The 26,035-nt window shown below is 34.7% G+C and overlaps 1 protein-coding gene across 1 annotated transcript; it reads left to right on the top strand.

Moving 5' to 3' along the window:
• Positions 1-662: 662 nt before the first annotated feature.
• Positions 663-26,035, top strand: LOC149803162 (uncharacterized). The gene is made up of 14 exons (XM_089951348.1): positions 663-903; positions 1,403-1,533; positions 2,448-2,562; positions 8,684-8,795; positions 9,692-9,859; positions 10,372-10,490; positions 12,255-12,363; positions 13,199-13,259; positions 15,796-15,921; positions 22,154-22,243; positions 23,150-23,242; positions 23,814-23,876; positions 25,155-25,241; positions 25,594-26,035. Exons 1-14 carry the CDS (start codon positions 851-853, stop codon positions 25,716-25,718), a joined length of 1,452 nt encoding a protein of 483 aa, XP_089807474.1. The 5' UTR covers positions 663-850; the 3' UTR covers positions 25,719-26,035.

Below are 26,035 nucleotides of genomic sequence, written 5' to 3'. Positions count from 1 at the left end.
AAAATTTAAAAAAAATACAGTAGAGAATGTAATCTACATTTTTAAATTGCGTTATATATTTTTATATATACTTATATTATTGTCTGCAATATGCTGATAATTAATAACATTATTAAAGTTCAGGTCCAGTGTAATAGTCTAGACAGTTCTCAGTTTATATAAAACAATATGAACAAATATAATATAATATGAACTTAATGATGAATTTAATATATAATGTTAAACTTTAGACCTCTTGGAAAGTTAATATCCAAGCGGTGAATATAGTATGTTTCTTTTACCAGTCATTCCGTTTCTGAATAAACATTATCATTTGGCTTAAATGAAAATCTTCTAAAATATGGATGCCATCATTACAGTACGTGGCGATAAAAAAAAAAAAGATAGATAAAACATGTTATTTATATCAAATCTGTTTGTTCATGCGTTTCGATAATTGTTGACGGGTTTATCCAGCATATTATAAGCCACATTTGTTTATACAAGTTATGAAATAAATAACATGATTTGTCGAAATAGATCGGAGTACAACGCTTCAAACATAATTGGCTGTAAAATCTGCATGTGTGAGCGAGAACCGACATCCCAAGTCTCATCGTCAAATTTGACGTCATTCCATTTTCGACGTCACTAGCCGGTTGTCACGGGACGTAGTTTGAGAATATCACCATACCTTGTTTACAAGTGTGTGCGTGCTTGTGTGTGAGCTAGCATCCAAATCCTAAGTATCACGGTCACACTTGAAGTCTGTACATTTCAGTCGTCGTTGGACGGTCGTCATGGCAGGTAATCAGCGCCATGCTAGTATTTGAGACGTGTGTTGCTTCAACCAGCGATAAATCTCTGCAAAATGTCAGACCTAAAGCTCTTTAGCGGACTCGGGAGTAGCTACAGCGTACTATCGTAAGTAGAGTCGACACATTTCGCCTTCTTTAATACCTTGTAGCTGTCTACGTATACAAGGCCATATACTAACCATCCTAGTTGGTCCAGACCTTTCGGTCTAGTGGTATGTGCGCCCGACAGTGAAACAGACGAACCGGGTTAAATTCCAAATCGCGATAGTTAGAATTTGTCTCCTCTCCTTTTACAACAGCATGACTTTTAAAGTAACGCGGGCAAAATGTAAACTTTGCAAGTTTGAGGAATATGTGAAATATCCTGGTTTGTTTTCTCTATCAGTCCGTAAGTCCTTGCATCAAATCATCCCACCAATCAATGCATCCAGTTCGTAATTCAGTCAGTCGTTTAAGCCGCCTGTTTTGTACTTTAATACTATTTACAATAAACACAACTTTTCGTCTTTTTTCTGTCATATTGCACGCATACCAATCGTAATGAAGTATTAGTTTAAGAATTAGTAAGTTTACAACATAACAAATTAGCCTTGATTTTTTTTCAGAGACTTCCCGTATTGGTTCTATGTGATGCAATTACGTACCCAGCTGGAAAGTGAATTTGCAGAGAAGGCGGAAAAATGGTGTAAGAAAGTGTCCGATAAACTTGATATCCTGGGACAACAGAATCTTGATGGTAATTTTTTCCTACATCTTCGCATATTTGCTCTTCTCGTCTTTGTTATATCTTTGACGATATTCAGTGACAAAGGAGTTGAAGATTAAGGCGCATCGCCTTGCTTCCGCGTTTAACGGAATACGCTTATTGCTAATTTTGAATTTCATTCACAAGTCCAAGATGTCATCTGTGTTATCTGCACCTAGTGATAACTGAAACATTTTTCTACACATACACATTGATGTCCATGATGTCCATGAAAAGTCCTTGTTTATGTACTGTAACATCAAAAAGTTCATCTTTGAAATAATCAATATATTTATTTATTAAACCATCAATTTATGAACTTCCAAGCAATTATATATATATATATATATATATATATATATATATATATATATATATACGTGTGTGTGTGTGTGTGTGTAGAGAGAGAGAGAGAGATGGATGTATGAATGGATTGATAGATATCCAAACATATCGAAAACTACTAATCAATCTTTCATTCAATCAGTGATTCTCCTTCGCACTGCAAAAATAGTAATTCATTTTGTCGATATGTCCATCGATCCATCTATCCAACAGTCCCTTGACGTGGCTGGATTGGGGGGGGGGCGGTTTCCAGACCCCCTCCTCCCGGGCAAATAAAAACGTACACACACAAGTGCAATGCCACTTATCTCTTGAAATTTGACCATCATTTTATTCTTGCGCACGTTTATTGTGTCTTATGCACCCTTTGAGGAAATAAACCATAGACTTTTGCTTTGATACCCTTTTGAGTAAAGTCAGAGCCATTTTGAAAGTTTGGAAAAGCCCCACCCACCCAACACTCGACTTGATCCGGCTCTGAATGTAAAACGAAACGAATTGTCTCCATCCTTTAAAGTGAAACACATAAATTCATAAGCTCTTTTATGATTGATTTATAGGAATAATTCAGATTCAATCGGCACTGCGAATGGAAGTGACAAAGATGGAAGAACGGGCCCAGTTTGCTCGTGTATCCTCCTTTTCATACGAAGAGGCTGCCAAGTTGCTTTACGCGTGAGTACAGTTAAGAAATAGAGTAGTGTATTAACGGGAGATTCTGGACTGCTCCAACAACTAAAACTAGATTAAAACACGATTAAATTTGACTGTACCATTTGGTCATTTTAAATATCGTATCGTTTTAGAAAGGCATTTCTGGACGACCCATATTTATAACAAAAGCTCCGATACCTCTCAGATTCTGAATCATTGCAAAAACTGGTGACATTTTTTACATTAAAATGCAGAACCACTCACTCAAAAATGAAAATACTTCCAGGACCCTACACTGTAGTAAATTCGTTGATATACTGATTTATTAGAATACAAACAAAAATGTAGGTGTGTGTGTTTGCTTTAGAACCATAAGTAATGGTTAAGGAAGTTAAATTGTTGAGTGTTGTCCATGCTATGATAAATTATTACCCCTTCAGTTATCAGAATGTATATGACAATTTCCGCGTAGCCAACTCTATTTTTTTCCTCCTTCTTGTTTGCTTTCTCCCCAGACAATTTTAAACTTCAAAGAAACTAGAAAATGTAAAAGCAAAAGAAAAACAATATGTAATTGTATCTCCTTTGTTTGAAATAATCTCATAAAAAGCTAGTATTTTTTAAGATAAGTGACAAAAATTGTAGTCAAATGACCAATATGTCATTCAGAAATAAAGGATGACAAGAATTGTATTTATGCAACTAAGCAAATTTATCATTGATCAGATTTGCACTCTCCAGACTGTTTTCATCTGTTTGAGAGTGACAGTTGACTGGGTTGCTTAATCTCAATCAAGTGTAGTATGGCATCCAATCGATACAAGGGGAATGAGTTGACATTACTTCAGACTACAGCACACGTTAAACTAATATACCTTATATCTCTGGAGAAGTTTCTCAATATCTACATAATGAATTACTCACGAAGCTTCTAGTCCTTTAAATCATCAAGTGGGTCGGATTGGTTTTACAATCATCTGTGTAGCTGTATTGATTCAACAATACCTAAGATGATCTGATAAATAAATCTACGGCAAAAAACCTCACTTTGGTTCCCATCTGCGGTTTCGTACTGTGAATGGGGTTGATTTTTTTTTTAAATGCAGGTTTTCGCACAGGTAATGAAACATAACAAGTTATTTCTAAGATGTCACTGATGAATTTTACAGTTTGAACATGGTAGAAAGAGATCAGGTTCAATGGATCCAAAGGTCAAAGGGTAATGAGTTCGCTAATTCTACTAAAACCAGTGAAAAGAGGCCTGCTAATATGCTTTGTCGTTCAGTTTTCCTTAATTCCATTCATATGAATTGAAAGAAATATTTTTTTTTTGTTGCTATAATATTCTGCCATTTAATCTTACAGATTTTAATTGTAATTGATTTCTATGTTCCAAGACATCTAATAACCCTCAATCATCGGCATTTCATACATACTACCGTAACTAGGCATATTTTATAAGCAAAGCAAAATAAGCATACTTATCTTATTTTCATACATACGAACAGTATTATTGTACGACTTATTTAAAAAAAAAATTATATGATGTGATGAAAAGAGAAAAGAAATAGTACTCAAGTGCATATTTGTCTTTAGGTTCCGCTCTGTGGTTTCGTTGTCTGTGCATTGTTTGCTTTTTAACGAAAATTAATTCATCAGGTTTTCATTACTGATTATCGTGTTTATTTAAATAGACCTGGTATATCTCAGTTATTTTTAAGTGTGTGTGTGTGTGTGATTTGGATTTTTAACAAATGTGCAGTCATGTCAGTACGATGTCTGAAGTGTGGTAGTTTATAGTAATGTCTAGCACTGGGGCATCATGCCACAAATACGAAGCACGATGACACACACAGTTACATTATTCTGACACAAGTTTAACCAGTCATAACACTAATCTCTTAATGCTGATTGACGCAGCTGCAAGTATAATTTTTATAAGTCTTTGGTATTGTTAAGAATAAATTTATATTTCTTTTATTTACGTATATGATTCATAGGTCTCATTTGCGTAGAGAATATAATTTGACCTTACATAAGATTTGCACCTCTTAAAAAATAATAGTCCCACTTGTACATCTTCACTTCTTGAACTTGACAGTTAAATTCTGAAAACAATCCTAGCCATTAAAAAGCAGCCATTTCAATCTATAAATACATTAATCACAATACTGAAATATATTGAAATAATTATAGTTCAGTAGATCAATATAGTTTAATATATACTCAGATCTTCTTAATGAAGTCCAATAGTGAAAAGTAAAATGATAGTTTTTTTTTTCTTAAAGAAATAAAAATAGTGAAATATATATTGGAATTGTTCTTGAAATAAATCACTATGAAGACATTCATAATTGATGAACCAGTAATGAATGGTGTGGAAAATAATTACCGGTGTTTACAAACAATATGGATAAATAAGCAGCATAAGATGAGTGAATAAGCATACTTGAAAAAAATATAATTGAATACTTCGAAATTGAATCAATGAAATTTAAATGAGTGCATATTTTAAGGTGGTAACCATAAATTTGTTTGTATCAAATATTTGATCACATGGAACTTCACTTGAAGAAGATTAACAATAGAAAATGTGGACGGTTTGACTCAGTAGAGGATCTGTTGACTCAGTCCTCAGACTCAAATAGGTTCCCGCACAGGATGGAGAGCTAGTTGAGTATGGACATTTTTAGCATAGGACAAGGCCTATGAACATTACATCGAGATCAACGAATAATGTTAATAAAGGTTTATTTCAACATTTTTACATACCATTAATAAGGGAAAGTACGAGATGGATATTTAAGAGGATTGAATATTTAGCATTGCATATAGATATGTATAAAGCTCAGAGAAAGCTCATACATTGATTTGCCTGAGTAGGTTAGGAACCGTAAGGCTTGCATAAATGTGAATAAAATGAAGATAGGTATATTTTTATGCTATGGAATATTTGCTAAATACATACACTGAACCTATAAAAAGATCATCAAACTACATTAGGATATATACAAAGAACTGGTTTACATAATTGCCCTATTACAATTGCGGATATTTAAGAAAATAATGAATCCCTGAATGAGTATGAAATATTGGAATGGAGAAACAACACTGGAAAGAAACTACACTAATCCTTTAGAATACATAACTTAGAGAGGCAAAGATATGTTGAAGTGTTGATCATATTTTGATGAAGTGGTCCCAATGACTATAGAGATGGAACTACATTGCAATTAAACATTTTTTAAATTGGTTCATCATTGATAGGTACAAGTAAATGAAATAATTTTTTTTTAAAGATACAGATAAAAAAGTCTCAAAACACAACAAAAATGTGTTACCATATTGATAACCCAATAAATATATTGCCTGATGACAACTATTTTTTTTATTGGGATTTTAGAAGTATCGTAGTAATGGAGTGTACAGGAGGTGTGTTTAAGGCAGAAGAATAAAGGCAGAAGAATAGTGGAATCTCATTATATGGCACACAAAAGGTTTGATACAATACTGAAGGATGAAACAGTGTTTGGTAAATCTTGGGTAATACAAATCAGCTCAATATTCAGTGAGATTGTATGGATTAGGAGCAAATTTCTTTAAAACAGGCAAATAAAGTTTGTACAAGAATACAAATTTTTGTGATAATTTTTTTTTTAAATGTAGCTAAATTGCTTATTCAGTCGCAATAAAATAGTCAGAAAATGCAATTTTCCCCTTAAATTTAGCCAATTATGAGGTGCATAATATCAAAATTATGAAGCAACATTGTCCATGTATAATGACAGGTGTTTGGGGCTTGACAGCATAAACACATGCCATACGGTCACTTCAGTATCTTGTAATAGAAAGAGTATTCAAGACCAATGAAAAACTTTGTATCTTCTGTTTCAAAGTTTCTGCAATTTCTCCTTTCATTCTGCCCTGAATAACATATGTTTCTGTAAGACATAGTTGCCGTTGCTTTTTTGCCCTTGCAAAAATTATCTTCTTATGAGATTTATTCAAGTAGCTTTGTACATGCTTGATACATAATTGATTATTTTAATCGTTCACACGAACAATTAAATACAAAATGTGCATTTTATAAGTATCTACATTACCTTTTCTGTTGATTTCAGTGTTAATGCCTTATTGAATGTTAGCTAATTTAAGACAGTTATCAGGAAATGCAGTATCACATGTATTTCTCAAATCCAGTCAGATACAAATTTTTTCAGTGTCGCATGTGTTAATACTTGTGCTCATCAATAAACATCGTACTTCTTGAAACTTTTGCATGAATGGGAAACTCAGGAAATAATCTGTATATGGCAGACCTTTGATAGTCACTAAGATTTATTCTTTGTCTTTTCTCAAATGTTTCTGACTCACTTTCTCTGAATTTTTAGCAAAGTGTAAAATACCTTTCTTTAAGCTAATTCTAGGAGAATCAAGTTTGATTTTAGTTAAAGTTCTCTCAGCTGGTATATATTTAATTTTATTCCAGGTAATACAATAATTAAATAGATAGTAAGGTCAAAACATAATTGTTTGAGGAAGTGCAAACAGTAGTCGTAGCAACATCTGATACAGTTGGTATTCTGATGAGTTAATTATTTACATGTGGTGAACAAATTCTTTCATTTCTACCTGGTCAAATCATATTGCATGTTTTGGCAAGGAGGGAGGTAGCTGTTTGCATTATTGATCAAAGGTATATGCATGGTTTCAGTGAGGAATAAAGAAGATAAAGTTCATTGACACAGATGATATCTTTCTTATAAAGAACATCGCTGTAGGTGAATAGTACATTGCATATATGTCAAAAGGTGAATAGTACATTGCATATATGTCAAAATCACAAGTAATAGCCATTTTCGATAGGGAAGTAAACCAACTCTTGAAAGAATCCGTATTTGACTGTTTAGTTTATGACCAGTGTTGTTATCTTATCACTTACCAGTATATGGTGTCTTATGTCCTTTAAAAATCACTTGCTAATACAATACATCATCAACGCCAGCAGCATAGTCCTATCTCATATTGAGTCTGTTACATATTGTTCAAATTTTACAATAATATTTTCGTCCATGTTGTAATCATGCTTTGTTGAAATTATTAGCTCCATTGCATCTAAACAGTCTAATAATGTGGAAACGTATATACTATAATGTTCTGTGTTTAACTTGTGCATCTAATATGCAGATTACATGTGACCATAAGCTTTGATTAAACACTGCATTACCTTCATATGTCAAATTGCTGATTAATTGCAAATAAAAGTAATCCCATCCTCTGTCCTCACCTCTATAATCAAACAAAAGTGAGCCCATCCTCTGTCCTCACCTCTATAATCAAACAACAGTGAGCCCATCCTCTGTCCTCACCTCTATAATCAAATAGTAGGTGCATCCTCTGTCCTCGCCTCTGTTACAATGAAATAAAAGTAATCCCATCCTCTGTGCTCACCTCTGTAAACAAATAAAAGCAAACACATCCTCTCTCTTCACCTTTATAATCAAATAAAAGTAAGCCCATCCTCTGTCCTCAAAACTATAATCAAATAAAAGTAAGATCATCTTGTCTTTACTTCTATAATCAAATGAAAGTAATCCCATCCTCTGTCCTCACCTCTATAATCAAATAAAAGTAAGCCCATCCTATGTCCTCACCTCTATAAGTTAAAAGCTCACCTCTATAAGTTAAAAGTAAGCCCATTCACTGTCCTCACCTTTATAATCAACTAAAAGTAAGCCCATCCTCATTCCTCACCTATGTAATCAAATAAAAGCCCATCCTCTGTCCTCACCTATATAATCAAATAAAAGTAAGTCCATTCTCAGTCCTCATCTCTATAAAATAAAAGTATCCCCATCCTCTGTCCTCACCTCTATAATCAAAAAAAACTAAGCCCACCCTCCGTCATCACCTCTGTAATCAAATGACAACTTTATCCAAATCTGCCCACCAAACTAGAGACTCGACCACATCATCTTCTTTACTATAAACTGCCATCAAGTAAACTCATTCAAATCTCAACAGAATGTCTGAGCATTTGATAAAACATTGTCATGTGTATCAGGATGATTTATTTTGGCTGACAATACAACTTTTTATTTTTTTTGCTGACAATACAACTTTTTATCTTTTTAATTTATAGTGAGAGTGAGACTCCCGATGAAAAGTTCATCTTGAAAAAATATGAAACTTCCTTCAAAGAGATGCTGAACCCTTACAAAGATTTCTTTAACAGAGTCGAAAAAGCACAGAAGGTACAATAGATTAAGTCAACAGACACTTTATACTGCTATGTTAATTGAGAAAAGATTTGTACTCAGGTTTTCTCTCTGTCTCTCTTATGAAACAAGTTATTATACAATTACACACATTGGTTGATATGAATATCAAAATTTGTATGAACCAGTAAGCCTCATATTGATGCTTTGGTTAGATCAATATGATGGTTTTAGTGGCTCATAAAACATCACATGACTTCAGGTTAATAAAACCATATCATAATCTGTCCTATTTATTTGATAATCAAGAATGAAATACCACCTGATGAAGTCTGGCTCAGATGTTAAGAAGAGCTGGTTTTTAAGATGAAGGAAACTGGCAATCACAGAAGAGACCATCAGCCTTGGATGGGCAACATTTGCTGGAGCTGGGGATCAGTAATCAGATACACAGATGTGTATTGTTTTGGTTCTGTCACCGACCATTGAAATATAAACAAATCCATTTCTAAATTCTTGTAAAGTAGTGTACATATATTAAATATGAAAATATAGAGGTTTGTCCTGAACAAAGTTAAGTCGCGTGACCACTTTCTCTCTGTCTCTGTCTGTTTGTCTCAGCCTATGTCTTTGTCTCTCTCTCTCTCTGTCTGTCTGTCTCTCTCTGTCTCTCTCTCTGTCTCTCTCTCTCTATATATATAATCTACCTGATTAGAAGTTGGAATGATTATCCATGCTTTAAAACAGCTATTCTCATATTGTAGTCTTATTTTCATCAGTTTCTCTTTATCATTATCCATATGTGCAGATGAGATGAAAGCATTTATCCATATGTGCAGATGAGATGAAAGCATTTATCCTTATGTGCAGATGACATGATTTTTGTCTTCAGGACACTGATATGATGGTAATGTTTTTTTTCCCCTCTCTAGGGTTATGAAAGATCCATGGTCAGATTAGAGAAGTTAGTCATGGATGATAATGAATCCTGGTTCAGAAAGAAAAAATTAAAGACAGCCAGGAAGGCAGCAAAGAGGAACTCTAATAAATATATCAGACTTGTAAAGGAGAAGACAAATCAAGGAATTAACATCGCTTCGGTAAGCAATTTTTATTACTAACTGCATGTGTTTAGCGTTACAGATAAAATGCAATCCCATTCACAGCAACCTTTCTTTTTGTCTTATAAAATATTATTTATTATGAAAATTTGTTGTTGCATCTGACAGTTCTATTTAAATTGCAAACATTAGTTTTTCACACACTTTTTATGCCTTGATGCACATCAATTTCTAACAAATGTCCTGACATATTCTTGACAATTTAAATGTTGAAGCAAGATGTTCAGTCTTTGATTAGGAGGAAACTGCAAAACCCAAGAAAAATTATCAGCCTGGCTGTTCCAAACAGGACTAGCAATCAAACCTTGATAATATAAAGTTGCATAACTAGAGAATTAGGGCTTCATAATTCAGAGCCCGACTTTACATCCTCTTGGAAAACTTAACTTCCTCAAAGAGAACAATATCATTGAACTATTTTGCAGTAATATAGCAATAACAAAATGAACCACAAAAATGCTATTATTATTAATACTACTCTATCTTTCCAGCTCTCCAAGGAATATGAGGATGTCGCTACTAAGATTGCAGACAAGAGAGTAAAATCTCTCGTAAGCTGTTGGTCTAACTGTTTGTCGCGATTTGCAGAAAACTCCACTGGTGAAACAAGGTAAGACATATACACATATGTATGCAAACCATCTCTACGAATTAAGGAAAACCATTAATTCATCCATAATTGTCTGTAATGAGACTATCTCTAGTTTTATTCATTCTCACCCCAACACCCTCCACATACACACATACTTGCATGTCATGCAAACATTTTCCAATAAAGAAGGGAAACGGTAGAAAAGGAAATACGTTTGATGTTTGAACATGCACAAAGATAGGACCACAGGATAGGAAGGTTTGTTCGGTCAACTCAAAGAAAACATCTTGAATTTTCAACATATCTGTTAAGAGACGATTTTTCTCATAACTTGTTATGAAATGACTTTCACCTCCCTTGTTATAAAATGTTTTGACTCGTAAGTGTCTTTCACACAGATTTCAAGCTCGCTTTGAGGGGTATCATTCCTAATGTTGTTGATATTGTCAACATCATTGGGGAATGCAGAGAGAGGTATAGGATCACTGTAAGAAAGGTGAATTCTCATGAAGTCTGACCGAATCAAACTTATTGAAATTATTGATATAAGAAATCACATTTTCGATATGGAAATACAATGACATAACTACTACATTTTAGGTATATAAATGAAATGATCATATTTTTTCAAGCATACCAACTTCAGGCAATTCTAAAATTTCTATCTTTCAGAATATAACAAATATAAAATATTAAATAAGTCAACAGTTAGCAAAAATTAAATATTTTGGACAGACACCAAATTTATTTGTAGTAATTACAAATTAATACATGTTTGACTTAAAAACCAAAACTGTATGTTCCTTGGCTTTAAAAGTTTGCTATTTCTAAATCAAAAATCATTAAGTAAGTAGCAAAATAGTTTGTAAAATCAGTCAATACTACAGTTAGAGATAAATATAAATTTATTATACAGTTTAACTTTCGATACATGATAATAATAATAATAATAAAAGAATAGTAAAAGAAAGCAAAATGTTTCAAACACATTGAGCTAGAATTTAACCGTTACAAAAATACATCAAACCTAATGTCTTAGAATATTCAAATACCTACATTGGTGTCCTAAAGAAAATCTTACAAATACATATTGTAGTTTGCTACCTGTAAGACTTAAGATGAACTCTCATGCAATCTGACAGAATCAAACTAGCATGGCACAGCTGCAGAGTTGTTTATAAATGATTGGAAAGCATGACTCAAATCCAAAAATGTGTATCCCTTTGGTGCTTTGTTCATCCATGATTACCTAACTGTGAACTTTGTCAGTTTCATCCGGCTTCAGAGTTCACAACTTTTTTGATATCTGTTTTCAGGGTTGGCATATGCTATTACAGTTAGTTTTGCTCCCACACTGTACGGTATACCTATGCAACACTAGGGATTTAACTATTCTTATATAAAAACCACAATCTTTACTGAAATAATACATATTTGAATTATAAGAATACAAAAAAATTGCCTTTAATATAAATGTGCTAAAAAATTAATTCATCACATATCTGTCTAGGTTTAGCCAAAAGAAGACAGGCAAAATATTAGAAAAGACAGGACCCCAGAAATTACCAGCCTTTTCATGGAGTACTTTCTTTGCTGGTCTGAAAACATGAAAGATCATGTTATTCCAGGAACAAAGAGTGTACACACCAATTTCTGCTTAGGTATTTCCAGTAGTCATCCCTATTTCAAAGTTTTCAAGTACTGGCCACTATTTTTCCTTCTCTGATGCCATTTCTTTTTTAACTGATAACAAAGCTTGAATTACTTTCATGTGTCTTCTAGGGACATGTTCATAAAAGGAGAAAAGCTGCTCAACAAAGTTGATTCTGAACTGTTGATCAAAAAGCTGTCAGAACTCAATAAGGAAAGACTCAGCACACCAATTTATCAGGTAAAGGTCATTTAGAAAATGTCCATCTTATGGCCCATTAATCTTCTTATAAGTGTTTGTCTAAACAAAAGCATTGCTGATGATATTGAGGTAAAATTCTGTAAGATTATTGGCTAGTCATTTAGGTTTATTGTTTTATGATTGTCACATATTCCTTCTCAAGTGTATATGTACACTTGATAAGTCTGAGTAAACCACGCATAAAAGGTTATAACGACTGGTACAAAATATTTTCCAGCTGTTATGATATTTGCCCAGTATGGTCTCTTTATCTGAGGAGACATGTAAGTCGAGATAAAATCGATGATGATTGGTTGATGATCATTGCCTGTTGCATGTATCGGAGGGTAGTGTGCAACAGTGCAAATGGATAGTTACTATACGAGTGTATCAGAGTTTTGTTATCTTTTATATGTGAGTATGTGGAGTTTAGGTGTTGATTTCAAGGTATGCATGTAGTCTTGATGACATATGTTAGGTTATTTAAGTATGCATGTGTGTTTGTAGGTTTTGGAGATGAATACTTTGATATCTCTGTAACTACATGAACCTTGGTATATTTTATAATGAATAGTTTATGTGTTCGACAGGACTGTAATGATTCATACTGAACACCTTTATGTATTTCTAGGAATTCCAAGGACTGTAATGATTCATACTGAACACCTTTATGTATTTCTAGGAATTGCAAGGACTGTAATGATTCATACTGAACACCTTTATGTATTTCTAGGAATTCCAAGGACTGTAATGATTCATACTGAACACCTTTATGTATTTCTAGGAATTCCAAGGACTGTAATGATTCATACTGAACACCTTTATGTATTTCTAGGAATTCCAAGGAACCCTCAATGTTCAGGAGCTTTTGGGCTATCAACCTGTCCTAGAAACTGGTATGTTTGAAGAGACAGGCAAAGTGTGTGTGTGTGTGTGTGTGACTTAGATTTGTAATGTAGCTTTAACAATTTTTCACTCATAACGCCACAATGTCTGCATTGTGGCAGTTCCTACTGATGTCCAGCACTGTGACATCATGCTGCAGACATGTACCACCTGAAACATGGGGCCAACCAGTCCTAAAAGTAACCGCTTAATGCTGAACGATGAGTCAGGCAGCTGATAGTAACATTTTATAAGTCTTTGGTATGACTTGGACGGGGTTAGAACCCGAGATGTTCCGATACTGTGGCAGATGCTCTAACCACTTACGCCACCAGAGAGGTTGACACACACATACATACATACATACATACATTTAGACTTGTTGCTTAATGTAGCTGCTACTTACAGTATTTAGGGCATATTGTATTTTGTATCAGTTTTGCATGAATTTTATTTATGTTAAAGTATGTGAACAGGAATGAGAGAATTTGGACCATTTGAAAATGTTAGATTTGGTGCTCCCTGCATGTTTACAAAATACACATAGTGTGTGTGTGTGTGTGTGTGTGTGTGTGTGTGTGTCCCCCGTCATAAAAAACCAGTGACCCTTTGTGATGGGCCAACGATCCATTGTTCTATATAAAGCAGTCATGAGTTAAGTAAAGCAATGAGTCATTTAAAAAGTAAAGAGCAACTAAGAAAATTGGATGGGCCAAGTATCTCTTCAAATTCTTTCAGAGCAAAACAAAAGCTATATTTCCATTGGTAATATATAAGGCATATTCAAAATTAAGTTAAAAATGCCTGGACTCCCATTGAAACTGGCCTAAAGTATGTAATTGATGTATCCAATAAAGTTCTCTATCTTTCCGATCAATGATGCTAATAAAACTTTGGATCAGATTGTATGATTTTGTTTTCTGATAATATACACATTTAGCAACTGGGGTGACTAGACCACCCTAGCAGATGGGAGGGAACACGGCCACATCCCATCAATGCAATCATCATCTTCAACATTCAGAATTAAGTTGAACTGTATCTGTTATAATTGTCATGCAAACTGATGATAAACCATCACAAGGAGAGCCATTTGTATTGAATGTATAGAGTTTAATGGCTCCTGTGTGCAGCCAGTCCTGACTGTATGGGAGAGGTAGGTAAGTTTAGATATAAAAAGATACACAAAACAAAAGATAAAGCCAAAAATGGGTAAGATCCTTCAAATACATTTCTAATTTTTCATATAAATTGCTCTCCTTGTGAAAGTTCAAGACCTTCTCAGTTGGAACATTGTCACAGGATACATCCCAGGGCTAAACCAACTAGTCGTCACTTCTTATGAAGTAGAGGACAGTGCATCAAACCTATTAAACATCACTGAACATGCGGTGGGGGAGAGACACAAAAGAAATGGAGATGTTTCATAAAAGGCTATCAACATAAAAAAACAACCGATCTTCCAACATAAGATGAATGAAGCCAATAGTTTTACTTTTTATTTGAACACACACTCTTCTCAGTATATTGTATCTATTTTTAACTGCAAATCATATTTGCTTTTTGAATCCTCTGCATACAATATAAATAAAAACCACATGAAATATCAATAATGAAATAATAATGAAACACACAATGTGAAAGAACGATTGACTATTGTGCCAGAAGATTATATTAATGGACAGTAACAAAATTCGTTATTGTTCATGGAATGTGATCCATAAAATTCCCCGCATCTCTCTATGTACCTACTTATACCTACATATACACATACATACATATCTACATGCATATACAAAACACCTATATATGCAACATCATAAAAATTGAATGCCTACACTCGAATAAATGCACATACATGTACATATATATGGGAGGTTGTGTAGGGGCGGCGGTGGGAGTTAAAACTTAAAATTCCACACCAAATATTTTCAGAATCTAGGATTACGTCTCTGCTCCTCTGCTGTTCAGTTGAAAGTGATGCTAGTTACCATTCAGTAACTGTGCACAGTTGCAAGCCCTGACTAATGACTGGCCAGTGAAACCCATGTGACCACTACGGAGCAATTCAATTGGCCCTTCCGGGCTATGTTCACACTGTCATAATAGAGTAAGATAAAAGGTAGACCCAACCTCCTCACAGCACCCATAAATGTACTTACGCAGGCGTAAGTAGTTTTAAGAAACCTCTGCATGTTACTGGCTAGATCTGTTTAATTAGGAGACTAGAACTAAATGCATGCTTTGAAATTAAGACTTTGTCAGGGAAAGGGCAATTAGTTTCACACAAACAAGAAAACTGGCAATAAATGGATAACTTAAGTACCAAAGGTAACTATGAAGATACAGTTGCTGTTTTATAACTGAAGGGGCCAAATTCAGGACAGCTTACTTTGAATGCTATGAATTTAAATCAAAAATATGTATACCTATTTGATAAATAAACGTGTTTGTTTTTTGGGGAGAGGGGATGCAAATTATTTTTCTTTTAATTGGTAATTATTTAATAATCATGTTTTTAACTAATGTACGAGGATTTTTTTACAGATATTCAGATCAATGATGCTAAATCTGATACCAGTATTATCAGTGCCTTGTCTAAAAGTTCCCTCTCCATGGACAGCCAATCAGTGGACAGTTGTGATGCCATCCGCAATCTTCTCCACGGAAAAAGTATGCTATTGCATAGTGGTCTACATAGTTAATAAGAGGGACTGTGGGGCGGGGGGAGAATAGAGAAAGCAAATCATCATAGCAAAAAAATTGCTCTTTCTGCCAAATAAATTAATGCATCACTCTGGATTTAGCTTAATCGGGCTTCAAAAGTCTCAAGTCTATTGATGTAATTAATTATTTATTTTTTATGTTAACTTGGTATGAAAAAGTGTATTATTGCTTAGAGGTCTGTAATGCTAGTGAGAAGTCTGTACTGTTACTGAGACTGAGGGAGAAAGTGGTTGGCAAGAGAAAAGAGAAAATCATAAAATAAAAGAGTTTGCTTGATTTTCTTTCTACATAATGAACTAAATGCATAATTATTTACATTAGTAAAGGCCTCAGATTCATAATTGTTTGTTTCTTTTTCATTAATTCTAATATGAACAAGAAAAGTTAGAATGAAACATTATATAACCCCTGGTTTTTTTCCCTTAAAAATGGAACGGAATTACAAAATCAGCTATTATGCTACAATCACAAATTCTTACAGATCATAACACCAGAGTTCGAGGTTACAAAATGTAATAAATCAATATAGTGGTAGGGATTTTTTAGTTATTGTTTTAAGTTTAATATAATTTTTCAGCATATGATATTAGCTGTATATAGCAGCCTGTATATCTTATCAAAGAAGAACTTACAGACCCACACTGGCCAAGCCTGAAACTCAAACCAACATGGACAGAGGCTAAATATCAGTAATCTGTAAAGGCAAACAATTTTGACCACTAGTCTCATTAGATGTGATAGAATATACATTTGAATGTGACATAGTGAGTTGCATCAAGAGTGTTAATCACAATACTGTCAACTTCTGATAATAAACTTGGATTTGTTCTCGGCCAACAGGGTAATTGAGAGAGTTTGCCAGTAGCTTCCCATAGGTCGGTTCTTCTTCCCAAGTTCATCCTCCACCATATATACTGGTTGCCACGTATAAGCCTATCATGTGCTGAAAAACTGGTGTTAAGCAGTCACTACAACACAAACACTGAATAGTCAAAGTCACTAAATTATAACCAGTAAGTCACTCTGCCGAACTGCTAAAAAATCCAGAAGAATGTTGTAGCACATGCACTGCCCTCATCTTGGGTCTTCCTTCCATATTTTCCCCAGCCACACCCAGAGACTGAAGCTGGTTTAAATTAAATCCGCCAATCAGCCTCTGGGGATCAATCCCACCCCGCCCGAAATCAACTGTATGAACATGTGTACCTTCACAACATGAGAATTGAAGTTAGATAAATATGTTGTGTTGAATGTATCAACAAAAGATGTGACAAAAAATTATATGAGGCACCATATATCACCGAATACTGTAATGTGCACCAGCAAAGGCTGATGAGGGTCATGTGCTACCAGTGAAACTCTATTCATGTGGGAATGGGAATTTATATAGAGGTGCAGCTATGCCATGTGTGTGGTAATGATAACAGTAAGAATGACAGTGTGCTGACCAAACTGCCAAGTAAAGAGTGTGCATGCTGAGGGGAGGAGAGGCACAAATTATTTTTTGGCATTATTATTATTGCAAGGTCCTATATGGCGACAGGATGGGAGACCAGTATTACAGATGTTTCAAGATACCTCACACAAAACATGTAACCTAAATCTGCATATCTAACCAGTAAAAACAAATCTTGCATGGCTATGACAGTCACCTGTCCATGCAGACCATCTGAACATCTTCATCGAAGAGCATCTAACCAACATAGAAAACGTCTCACTGGGGAATTTGCAGTTTTTGGTACAGTCGACTTTATAAGCTGGCAGAAAATCTTGCCACCACTGGCAAAGCTGTTTCCCAATGGCTAAGTATAAAGCAAAAACAGAATTGCTTGACCTTTTGCTTTACAGTGGGGTCTACCTATAGGATTACATGTGCAGCTTGGAGAAATTCAAGGATAAAGGCCCAACCCTGCCTGTAGAGCCATGCTACAGACATATAAGCCATTACAAGATAAATGAAAAGATCTATGAGCATGTGTGGAACATGTGGAAAACTCTCACAATTCTGGGAGACTATAATCATGATTTCTAACTCATAACCAGTGTACTTCTGCTGGCAGAAGTGTTTGATTCATTTAATTTAATAACATATTGATCAAGGTCATATCCTGGACTCAGCTCACTGTTATGGATCACCTGGTATGAGCTGGAACTCCCTCTGAAACAAGGCTTATGTTAAGGTCGAGCTGATGACAGACATCGACATGAACCTGTTTATTTAGATGGGACATTGTGGCGGTATTTTGATAATGAGCAGGCACCAAATAAATGCAAACAATCCAATATGCCCATACTGTGACAGTGAAAGTCAAGCAACTAAATTGCCTACCTGGACATCAACAAATTCTGTACCTGGGCCATGATGCATAGTCTTCCCGCTGATGGCTTTGAGAGTATCAATCTGCCCACATTTGAATCCGTCATAGTGGATTCAACAACGGAAAGCATCTTGAAGTCAATCTTGAATATCCTGAGTAGCTTCATCACAATGCCACAACATCTAACCACTGGCCCATGAGGTACTGTAGTTTCTCGCAAACATAACTTCTCTGCAGAATATCAATCCAGAAAGATGGTATATAGATGTCTGGACTGATATGTCAAACCTCATAGCCAGGGTGAACACTTTGAGAGACTACACAGGGTTGATAGCTCAGGTTTATCTCACCTTCGAGCTTTCCATAAGCATATAGGTAATGCACCAAAGTATTTGAGGCCAGGTGGTGCTTTTTCAGACCAGTGGGTAGTGTCGATGATGTTGCATAGACCCAGTGGCATTAATATCTTGTTTACCTGTAAGCTGTGATATCTTATTCTCTAAGGGCCACTGCAAAAGGCAGGAAGCTGTTGCGCCTATATTGGCTGATGTTTCTAGAAGAATTCAGTCACTTACCATTGGTTGGGCTTAGTGACATGAATAGGCAAATATGACACAAAATCAGTATGTGATGTGTCTCATGGGATCTGTTGTGAAATATGGTAACAATAGGTTGTGTATATAAAGAGAGGACTGAGCAATCAGTTTCATTCCAATGTTGTACTCATTCACATTTTTGGTGTTCCTGCTGTATGCAGACATGTTTTATGTTGTACTTAGATACTATCTGAGAGGAAAAACATTTGTTTGGACTGATCATTAGAAACAAAAGTGTGCATTATTTAGACTATAATTATTAATATTATGTTATTCTGGAACTGTTATGAGTTATTCGAAGGATGACTCATCCATCTTTACTTGTGTACAATTTATCAGGATTATTCTGGATTCACATTGTTAAGTTCCTCTTACATTTTCATTTATGACTTTGATAAATTAATTCTTTGTTAAGTGTTACAAAACTTGTTGATTTTGCTTCTTTCTTTTACTTAGTTTGTGATCATAGAGTTGTAACAGGACCTTTGTTGTGTCGTGGAAATCTAGGCAACCAAGGTCAGCCAGCTTCATATTTAACAAATGTTTGGCAATCAAGTAATACCCAACTTCAAGGCCATTGAGAATTGCCCCATGGTAAAGGTTTCTTCCAAGGTCTTTAGCATAGAGTGGTGTATACATCTTATTGCGTTCTATTCATATTTAGTAGGGTCCGGCAATTTTTTAAAATAATTTTCAGTGGCAAACTGTGAATTAAGGCAAATGCTAGGCTGGACACCAATGTAAGGCACACCCAGGGAACTTAAGGCTGGATATGGCACCCTCAGCAATTTTTTTTGGGGTGGGGGTGGGGGTGTTATAGTTGTGGCAACTTTACCTGCGTCTTTATCCTTCATGACTGCATCACTTCCCACATCTCTGGTTTCTGGTACCAGTAACGGTTCCAACTTTGATATTGCTGATGGTTCCGATTTTGATATATTTGACAGTTATACTGATGCACTCATTGTTTATTACTTTTTTAACTCTGCCTTTTCCAGTATGTTTGTATACTGGGGTTGGCCTCTCTCAAAGACAAACATTGTTTCATCAGCAATTTTTTTGTTTACCGGCATCAACTTTACCTTAGTTTTTAACCTTAGTGACTTGCATTGCTTCTTGCATCACCAGTACTGGTAACACTAACGGTTCTGATATTGGTATAGTTGACAGCTCTCATGTTGCACTCATTGTGTATCTGTTTTTTTTTTTTTATTCAATATGTCTGTATACTATCTGCAACTAATGCTAGTACCGGGCCATACCTGAAAACTTGGTGGCTGCTGATGTTGGTAGGAGACCTAAATGAGTGGGTCATTTGGAGCATCCATCACAAGGTACTTGCTGTTGTCTTTTTGAGGAAAAAGTAACTCAAAACTGTTGTGTACAGGTCAAGTAGAGATGACCCCAATGAAGCAGACATCCATGACCACAATTATGTCTTCTGTATCGCATAAGTTTTTGCTACCTCTTTATTGTTCATCGCCCTGAGGCCGGCAAAGATAAGAAGATGGCTCATGTGTTCTTTTTCTGCTCCAGAAGCAGCTAGCTCAAACAGGCAGTAAGGATGTTGTGCAGACTGCACGGCCAGATTACGGTCCTTGTAGGTTCTAGGCACACAGGTATACACCTTTCGGTAACATCATTTTTGTAAACCCTTGTTATAAGCTTTTCGGTAACATTGCATTCGTAGGGCCTAGGCACAGTGCCTACTGTGCCTATCTGATAATACGGCCCTGTCTGGCCTTCATTGTGCTTGACTCCCATCCCATTTAGAAGCACCTCAGTATGAAGATAACTCACATGGGTCACTGATAGCCTAACTTTAAGCAGGTTCAGGTTCGTGCTCCACATGCTGTCACCTCTATTCACCACTATCATCCAATGGCGCAGTACTTGGGTGTGCTGTACTGCCATTTTTTCTATGTACTGCTTCTGGATTATGTATGCGAGTTCAGCCTGGGTAAGAACATTGACTTTCCCCTGGCTGCATGTCCATAAGGATAAAAGTTAATATGGATACTCCTGTCAGGACGGACGTATAATACAGACAGATTTAGTTTATTTTTTCAAAGTACAATAGCTTTCATTACACATTATAACAGGTAAATCTTAAGGTTGTGTTATCAACTTAGATGCTAAAAAGATGGCAAGATCTGAGGCATACATTCTACTGTGTGGTTGAATCTAACCAGCGGACTGAAGTTGTTTTTTTTTTAATTCTTTTTGGGGTGACTCATAGCTTCTGTTATTTCATTCTCTGTTATAAAAATCAGTTGTGATAAGTCATTAGTTGAAACTAATGAAATATATACAATAACCATACTCATAATCCTATGCAGTAACTGCCTTTATAGTTTGAGTGACATTCTGAATTACTAGGCACTTCCTTTCATTCTTGGGTATTCCAAAGAGATTGAATTCAAACTTATCAACAAAAAAATTATGTGCAGGATAGTTTAAGTGCATTACCTAGGGGAGGACTCGCCTAGAAACAAACCGATGGATAGCAAACAAACCTTTCATAAAATTCCATACATGGTGTGAAGACACCCATTTTACTGCCGTCAGGGACAGTTGTACCAACACCCACCACACCCTACCCCATCTCCAGCCAGATTGGTGATGGGCATTATTTCAATCCAGCCTGTATTCTCTGGGTGTACGGTGATGCCAAATTTAGCCTGGCTAGAGAGCTGCACTGGGAGGTGAGTGGGCATGCATACGGTACAAGACTGCTCTGGATTTTTTTTAGCAGTTCGGTGATGTGATTTACAGGTTAGTTTATCTCAGATTACTTGGGATCTTCTCTCCCTTTCTTGTTAATTGGCTGGTTCATGTAGAATTGATGTTGTATAATGAATTCCTCAATACTTATTAATACAACATAATGGAATATTTAAGCGCCCGAAGACGTTTTAATACTTATTCTAAGTGACTGAGCACATAATACAAATCCATTGAACAGATAGAGAGCACTCTGAGAAGTTGCATGTGTATGTGTGTGGAGTAAGTTTAATCAGAATTGCAAAAGTAATCCACACATGGTCGTTGATGAATAACAAGGAGTTAATCGATGCTACAGTCTTGTATTTGACGCATTAGTTCACAGCATAACGATTTATATGGAATAATTTTGACACTGAATGGAAAACAACATACAGGTATAACAATACATACACACATGCACACACACACGAATTCAAGAATAATATTCAAATGGGTATTAATTTCTTTACAAATATATGGTACAAAATTGTATTGCAGAAGGTAACAAAAAAGAAGAAAATAAAGATAATAAACCTATGACACCAGCCGATAGTTATGACCGTGTCTACAATCCTTTCTGTTTCAATGGTAAGTAATTAATTAATTATTTGTAAACAAACATGAGGTATTTACATGAATAATGGAGAAACACATCAATAATTACTAGAAGACTTAACACAAACACATTGGAACACAGGAATTTAATTTTGCTTGAACAATAAAAATAAAAATTTACTTTTAATTGCATGCTATTAATTTAAGCAAATTCGCATGAAGAATCTGTAAGCAAGTTTAAACAGTTGTAAATGTGTTTCCTTGGAAACTCGTTAGAATTACACGCAGGAGCAGATCCGCAAAGTTAAACTACCATGTAACAGCTAGATATATGGAAACTACGAAACTAACCAGCAGCTAATCAGACTAGTGAGAATTATCTATCTTGTTCATGTGTTAGCTCAGCATCATCCATTTTTGTACGAGATGGAATAAAGAATGTTTCTCATTTCAATGGGAATATGCATATTAATTTTATTTTATTTTGTCAATGCAAAATTCGCCGTGGGTAATTTTAAAGGTTTTAACTATTAGCCAAGATTTTGTTTGAAATCAGTTGTTTGGCAAATTCTCCAACACAAATATTAGAACTTCCTCCAACCTAATAAGATTTTCTTGTGTGTGTGTGTGTATGTGTGTGTGCGCACGTCCTGTTTGAATACCGACAAAGTATAATTCAAGGAATAAATCACTCCTAATTTATGATAATGTTTTCACAATGTACATCTACTCAGTTAGCTGCCAATATATGTTTCTGCCAGTGACCAAGGCAAACAAAAGGAGGCAAAGGATAACAATCCATCTATTTCTGTTGATAGTTACAATAGACTATATAATCCATTTTGCTCCAAATGTCAGTTTCGTGCCTTAAAATGAATCTGGTGGATGTGTTGAAATAAATGATTAAGTACAGTTAGCTGCCAAAATATATTTCAATAGATGAACATGGAGAAGGAAAGAAGGTGGAGGAAAATATTCCCATTACCCCATGCCAGATTTCTGATGGAATATATCATCCTTTATGCTCCAATGGTAAGTCTCAAACTATATACACAGGTATGAGGTGTTGATAAAAAATGATGAATAGCACGAATCATATATACGTAAAAATCAACCCTACTAAAACCCAGAATTATGTTTTGTTTTTGTGCTAATTGTTGTTGTTTTCACAATGTATATTTACTACGGTCTGCTGCCAAGATATCTTTTTGGCAGATGAACAGAGAGCATACAAGATAGATAACTACCCCATTATCCCATCCAATCATCATGATAAAATATGTAATCCCTTCTGCACATATTCCATAAATATGAATTTATATTGTTCTTACAATAAAGTATATGAAACAAAAATTAATCATTGTACGAATCATTATTATCAATGAATGCTGTAATTGATTTGCTTTTTATTGTTTTGACTTTTGTTTGGTACCAATACCAGAATTTAAAAACAAAAAAAAAATTTGCATTAATTCAAACTTTGAGTTCTTTCTTGGTGAAAAGATGTTAAGGATGCATATTCGATCCATACATTGTAATTAAAATGTTTGAAGAACAGTTTACAATATATTTAGTAAAGAATGCTACCTACAATTTATTCCAGGAGATGAACCCGAAGAAGACACGAAAGAAGAGAATAAGCCATTGAAACCAGTCAACAGCTGTGGTAGGTTAAATCCATGCTGGTCTATTTAATGTCACAACACTTGACCATAACCATTATCGCATTATCTCACAAAATCTCGAAAACCAAAATGAGCGTACACTACTGTGAGATTTACAAATAATGAAAAATGTTGGAGCAATGATTCAAAAGTATATAATTATAGCCTAGATGATTTAGAGTTACAAAAGGCACAATAGTGTCATGAACCTACAATTTAATTTGCAGGAAAAAGGACGCTTTCAGTTATAAAAGATCGTGAGTGTGATGTTGACTTCCAGCAGTTCATGGTATGCACTGGCTTTCTTTAAAAGCTGAATGGACTGGAGATTGAACAAACATGTGTATCAGAAACTAATTTCCAGTAAATTTCTTGACTATTTAATAGAGAAAACCAAAACTTCGGTTCCTCAGTGATGAAAGGAACAAATTATATAAAGAAACAAACATCAATACTCATTTTTGCTGAAGGGCATGTCAGTGACATCAATGTTTCATGGAACAGATACCTTATTTATGTATCTGCAAAACTGATTTCATCCGTGACTATAATATAACACACAAGCTATTGAACAAGGTTCTTTTATGTTCAAAGTATACATGTTTAGATAATATTCAGACTCCAATAGAGGATTCTGAAAAGGGGTTGATGTTTATATTTTCAGGGTTTGAAATAACATTAGTTCATTAGTCAGAGGCTAGTAGTTTTCACAACTGGTTAAGAATGCACAAGGTTATTAGTCCAGTGGGACTAATACAATTCTGATTGTACAAACATTCTTTAGAATTTTGGGGGCAAATCTTTACTAAAATATTTGACTCCATTTAGATTTATGTGGGATTTATTTAAAATTCAAAGTTCATCAGAAAGGGGGAGGGGAGTCTGCCACCTTCTGAATCTGCTTAAACAGTGATTGGTTTTTCTTGATGGCGTGAACGAATTTCAAAAGAACATACTGAGTTAACATTAAAGCTCTAAGCAGGTGAACAAAATCAGTGGTATTTAAAGCACACTTTATACCTAATTATACATTTTCTTTGACAATTTCTTCCCTAGGCTGGCACAAACATTGAATCTATCCACCAATCAACCAAAGAAATATAAATAACCATGCATACATTCTTATAAGTTCGGGTCGTTCTAATTGGGTAGGTACTTATATTTTCATATTTGTTATTTCTCTATTTTTTAATTTAAAAAAGAAAATATGAACAGAACTCCATATTAGAAATGTATCCAATGTACCATGCAATTTTTAAATCAAATATGTTGTGTTTTAGGTGAGAGAAGACTTAAACGATGTGTAACGGCCGTGGTTATTACTGGGTATGAAAAGAAAGAATGCCTGGAAATGGATATCAAACCAGGTGAAGATATTAACATTGACCTATTTATATTTTCTGTTGTTTACTTTCTTTTAAAAAAATGTTTCAAAATCTTTGTTTATTGATGAAGCTCACTTAAAGTCATCATAAAGTTCATTTTCCAGTGTCAGTCATCTTAAGGCAAACCTAATTTGTTTCTTTCTCCCTTTTTCTCTCTTCCTCTCTCTCTCTCTCTCTCTCTCTATATATATATTCTAGTCATACAATTTTATTCAGTTCAGTTATTCACGAAAATGTTATATAGCTAATATGCACAGTCGACTGTATTTGCAAAAATTAATGACACTTGTACTGTATTATAATTTACTTTATCTTTCTATTTATCGATTTGTAGGTGACAAAGTGGAGCAATTGACACGTCCCAACTCCTTGGGAATGGTGTATGGACGAAAGAAGTCAGTGATCACATTAGGGAAACACGGTGGATTTATTCCATCCAGCTGTATTTTGCCTAGTTAAAACTAAAAAATGTCATGTTCCAATGCACAAACTGATGGAGAAGAGGGCATTATGACTGTTTAACAAAATGTTGGTTTCATCTCTCCTACGTCAGGCATCTTGTTTTTCTTTAGATAATTTAATTAGATTTTTTTTTAGCTGAAAAAAATGTCTCTTAACTAATGTATATGAACATATTTTAAAAGCGATTATTTTTTCTCTCTGTTATTATTACTCATCTGTCTCTCTGTGAAAGTAATCTCTTTTGTTCTTGAGCTTGTTTTAACACCATTGTCACATGCACATGAAATAAATATTTTAAAATGCTTGTCCTTTAA

This window comes from Sinohyriopsis cumingii, chromosome 3, assembly GCF_028554795.1.
Source record: "Sinohyriopsis cumingii isolate HCF-2022 chromosome 3, ASM2855479v2, whole genome shotgun sequence".
Taxonomy (NCBI): domain Eukaryota; kingdom Metazoa; phylum Mollusca; class Bivalvia; order Unionida; family Unionidae; genus Sinohyriopsis; species Sinohyriopsis cumingii.
This window is presented reverse-complemented; position numbering and strand designations above follow the sequence as displayed.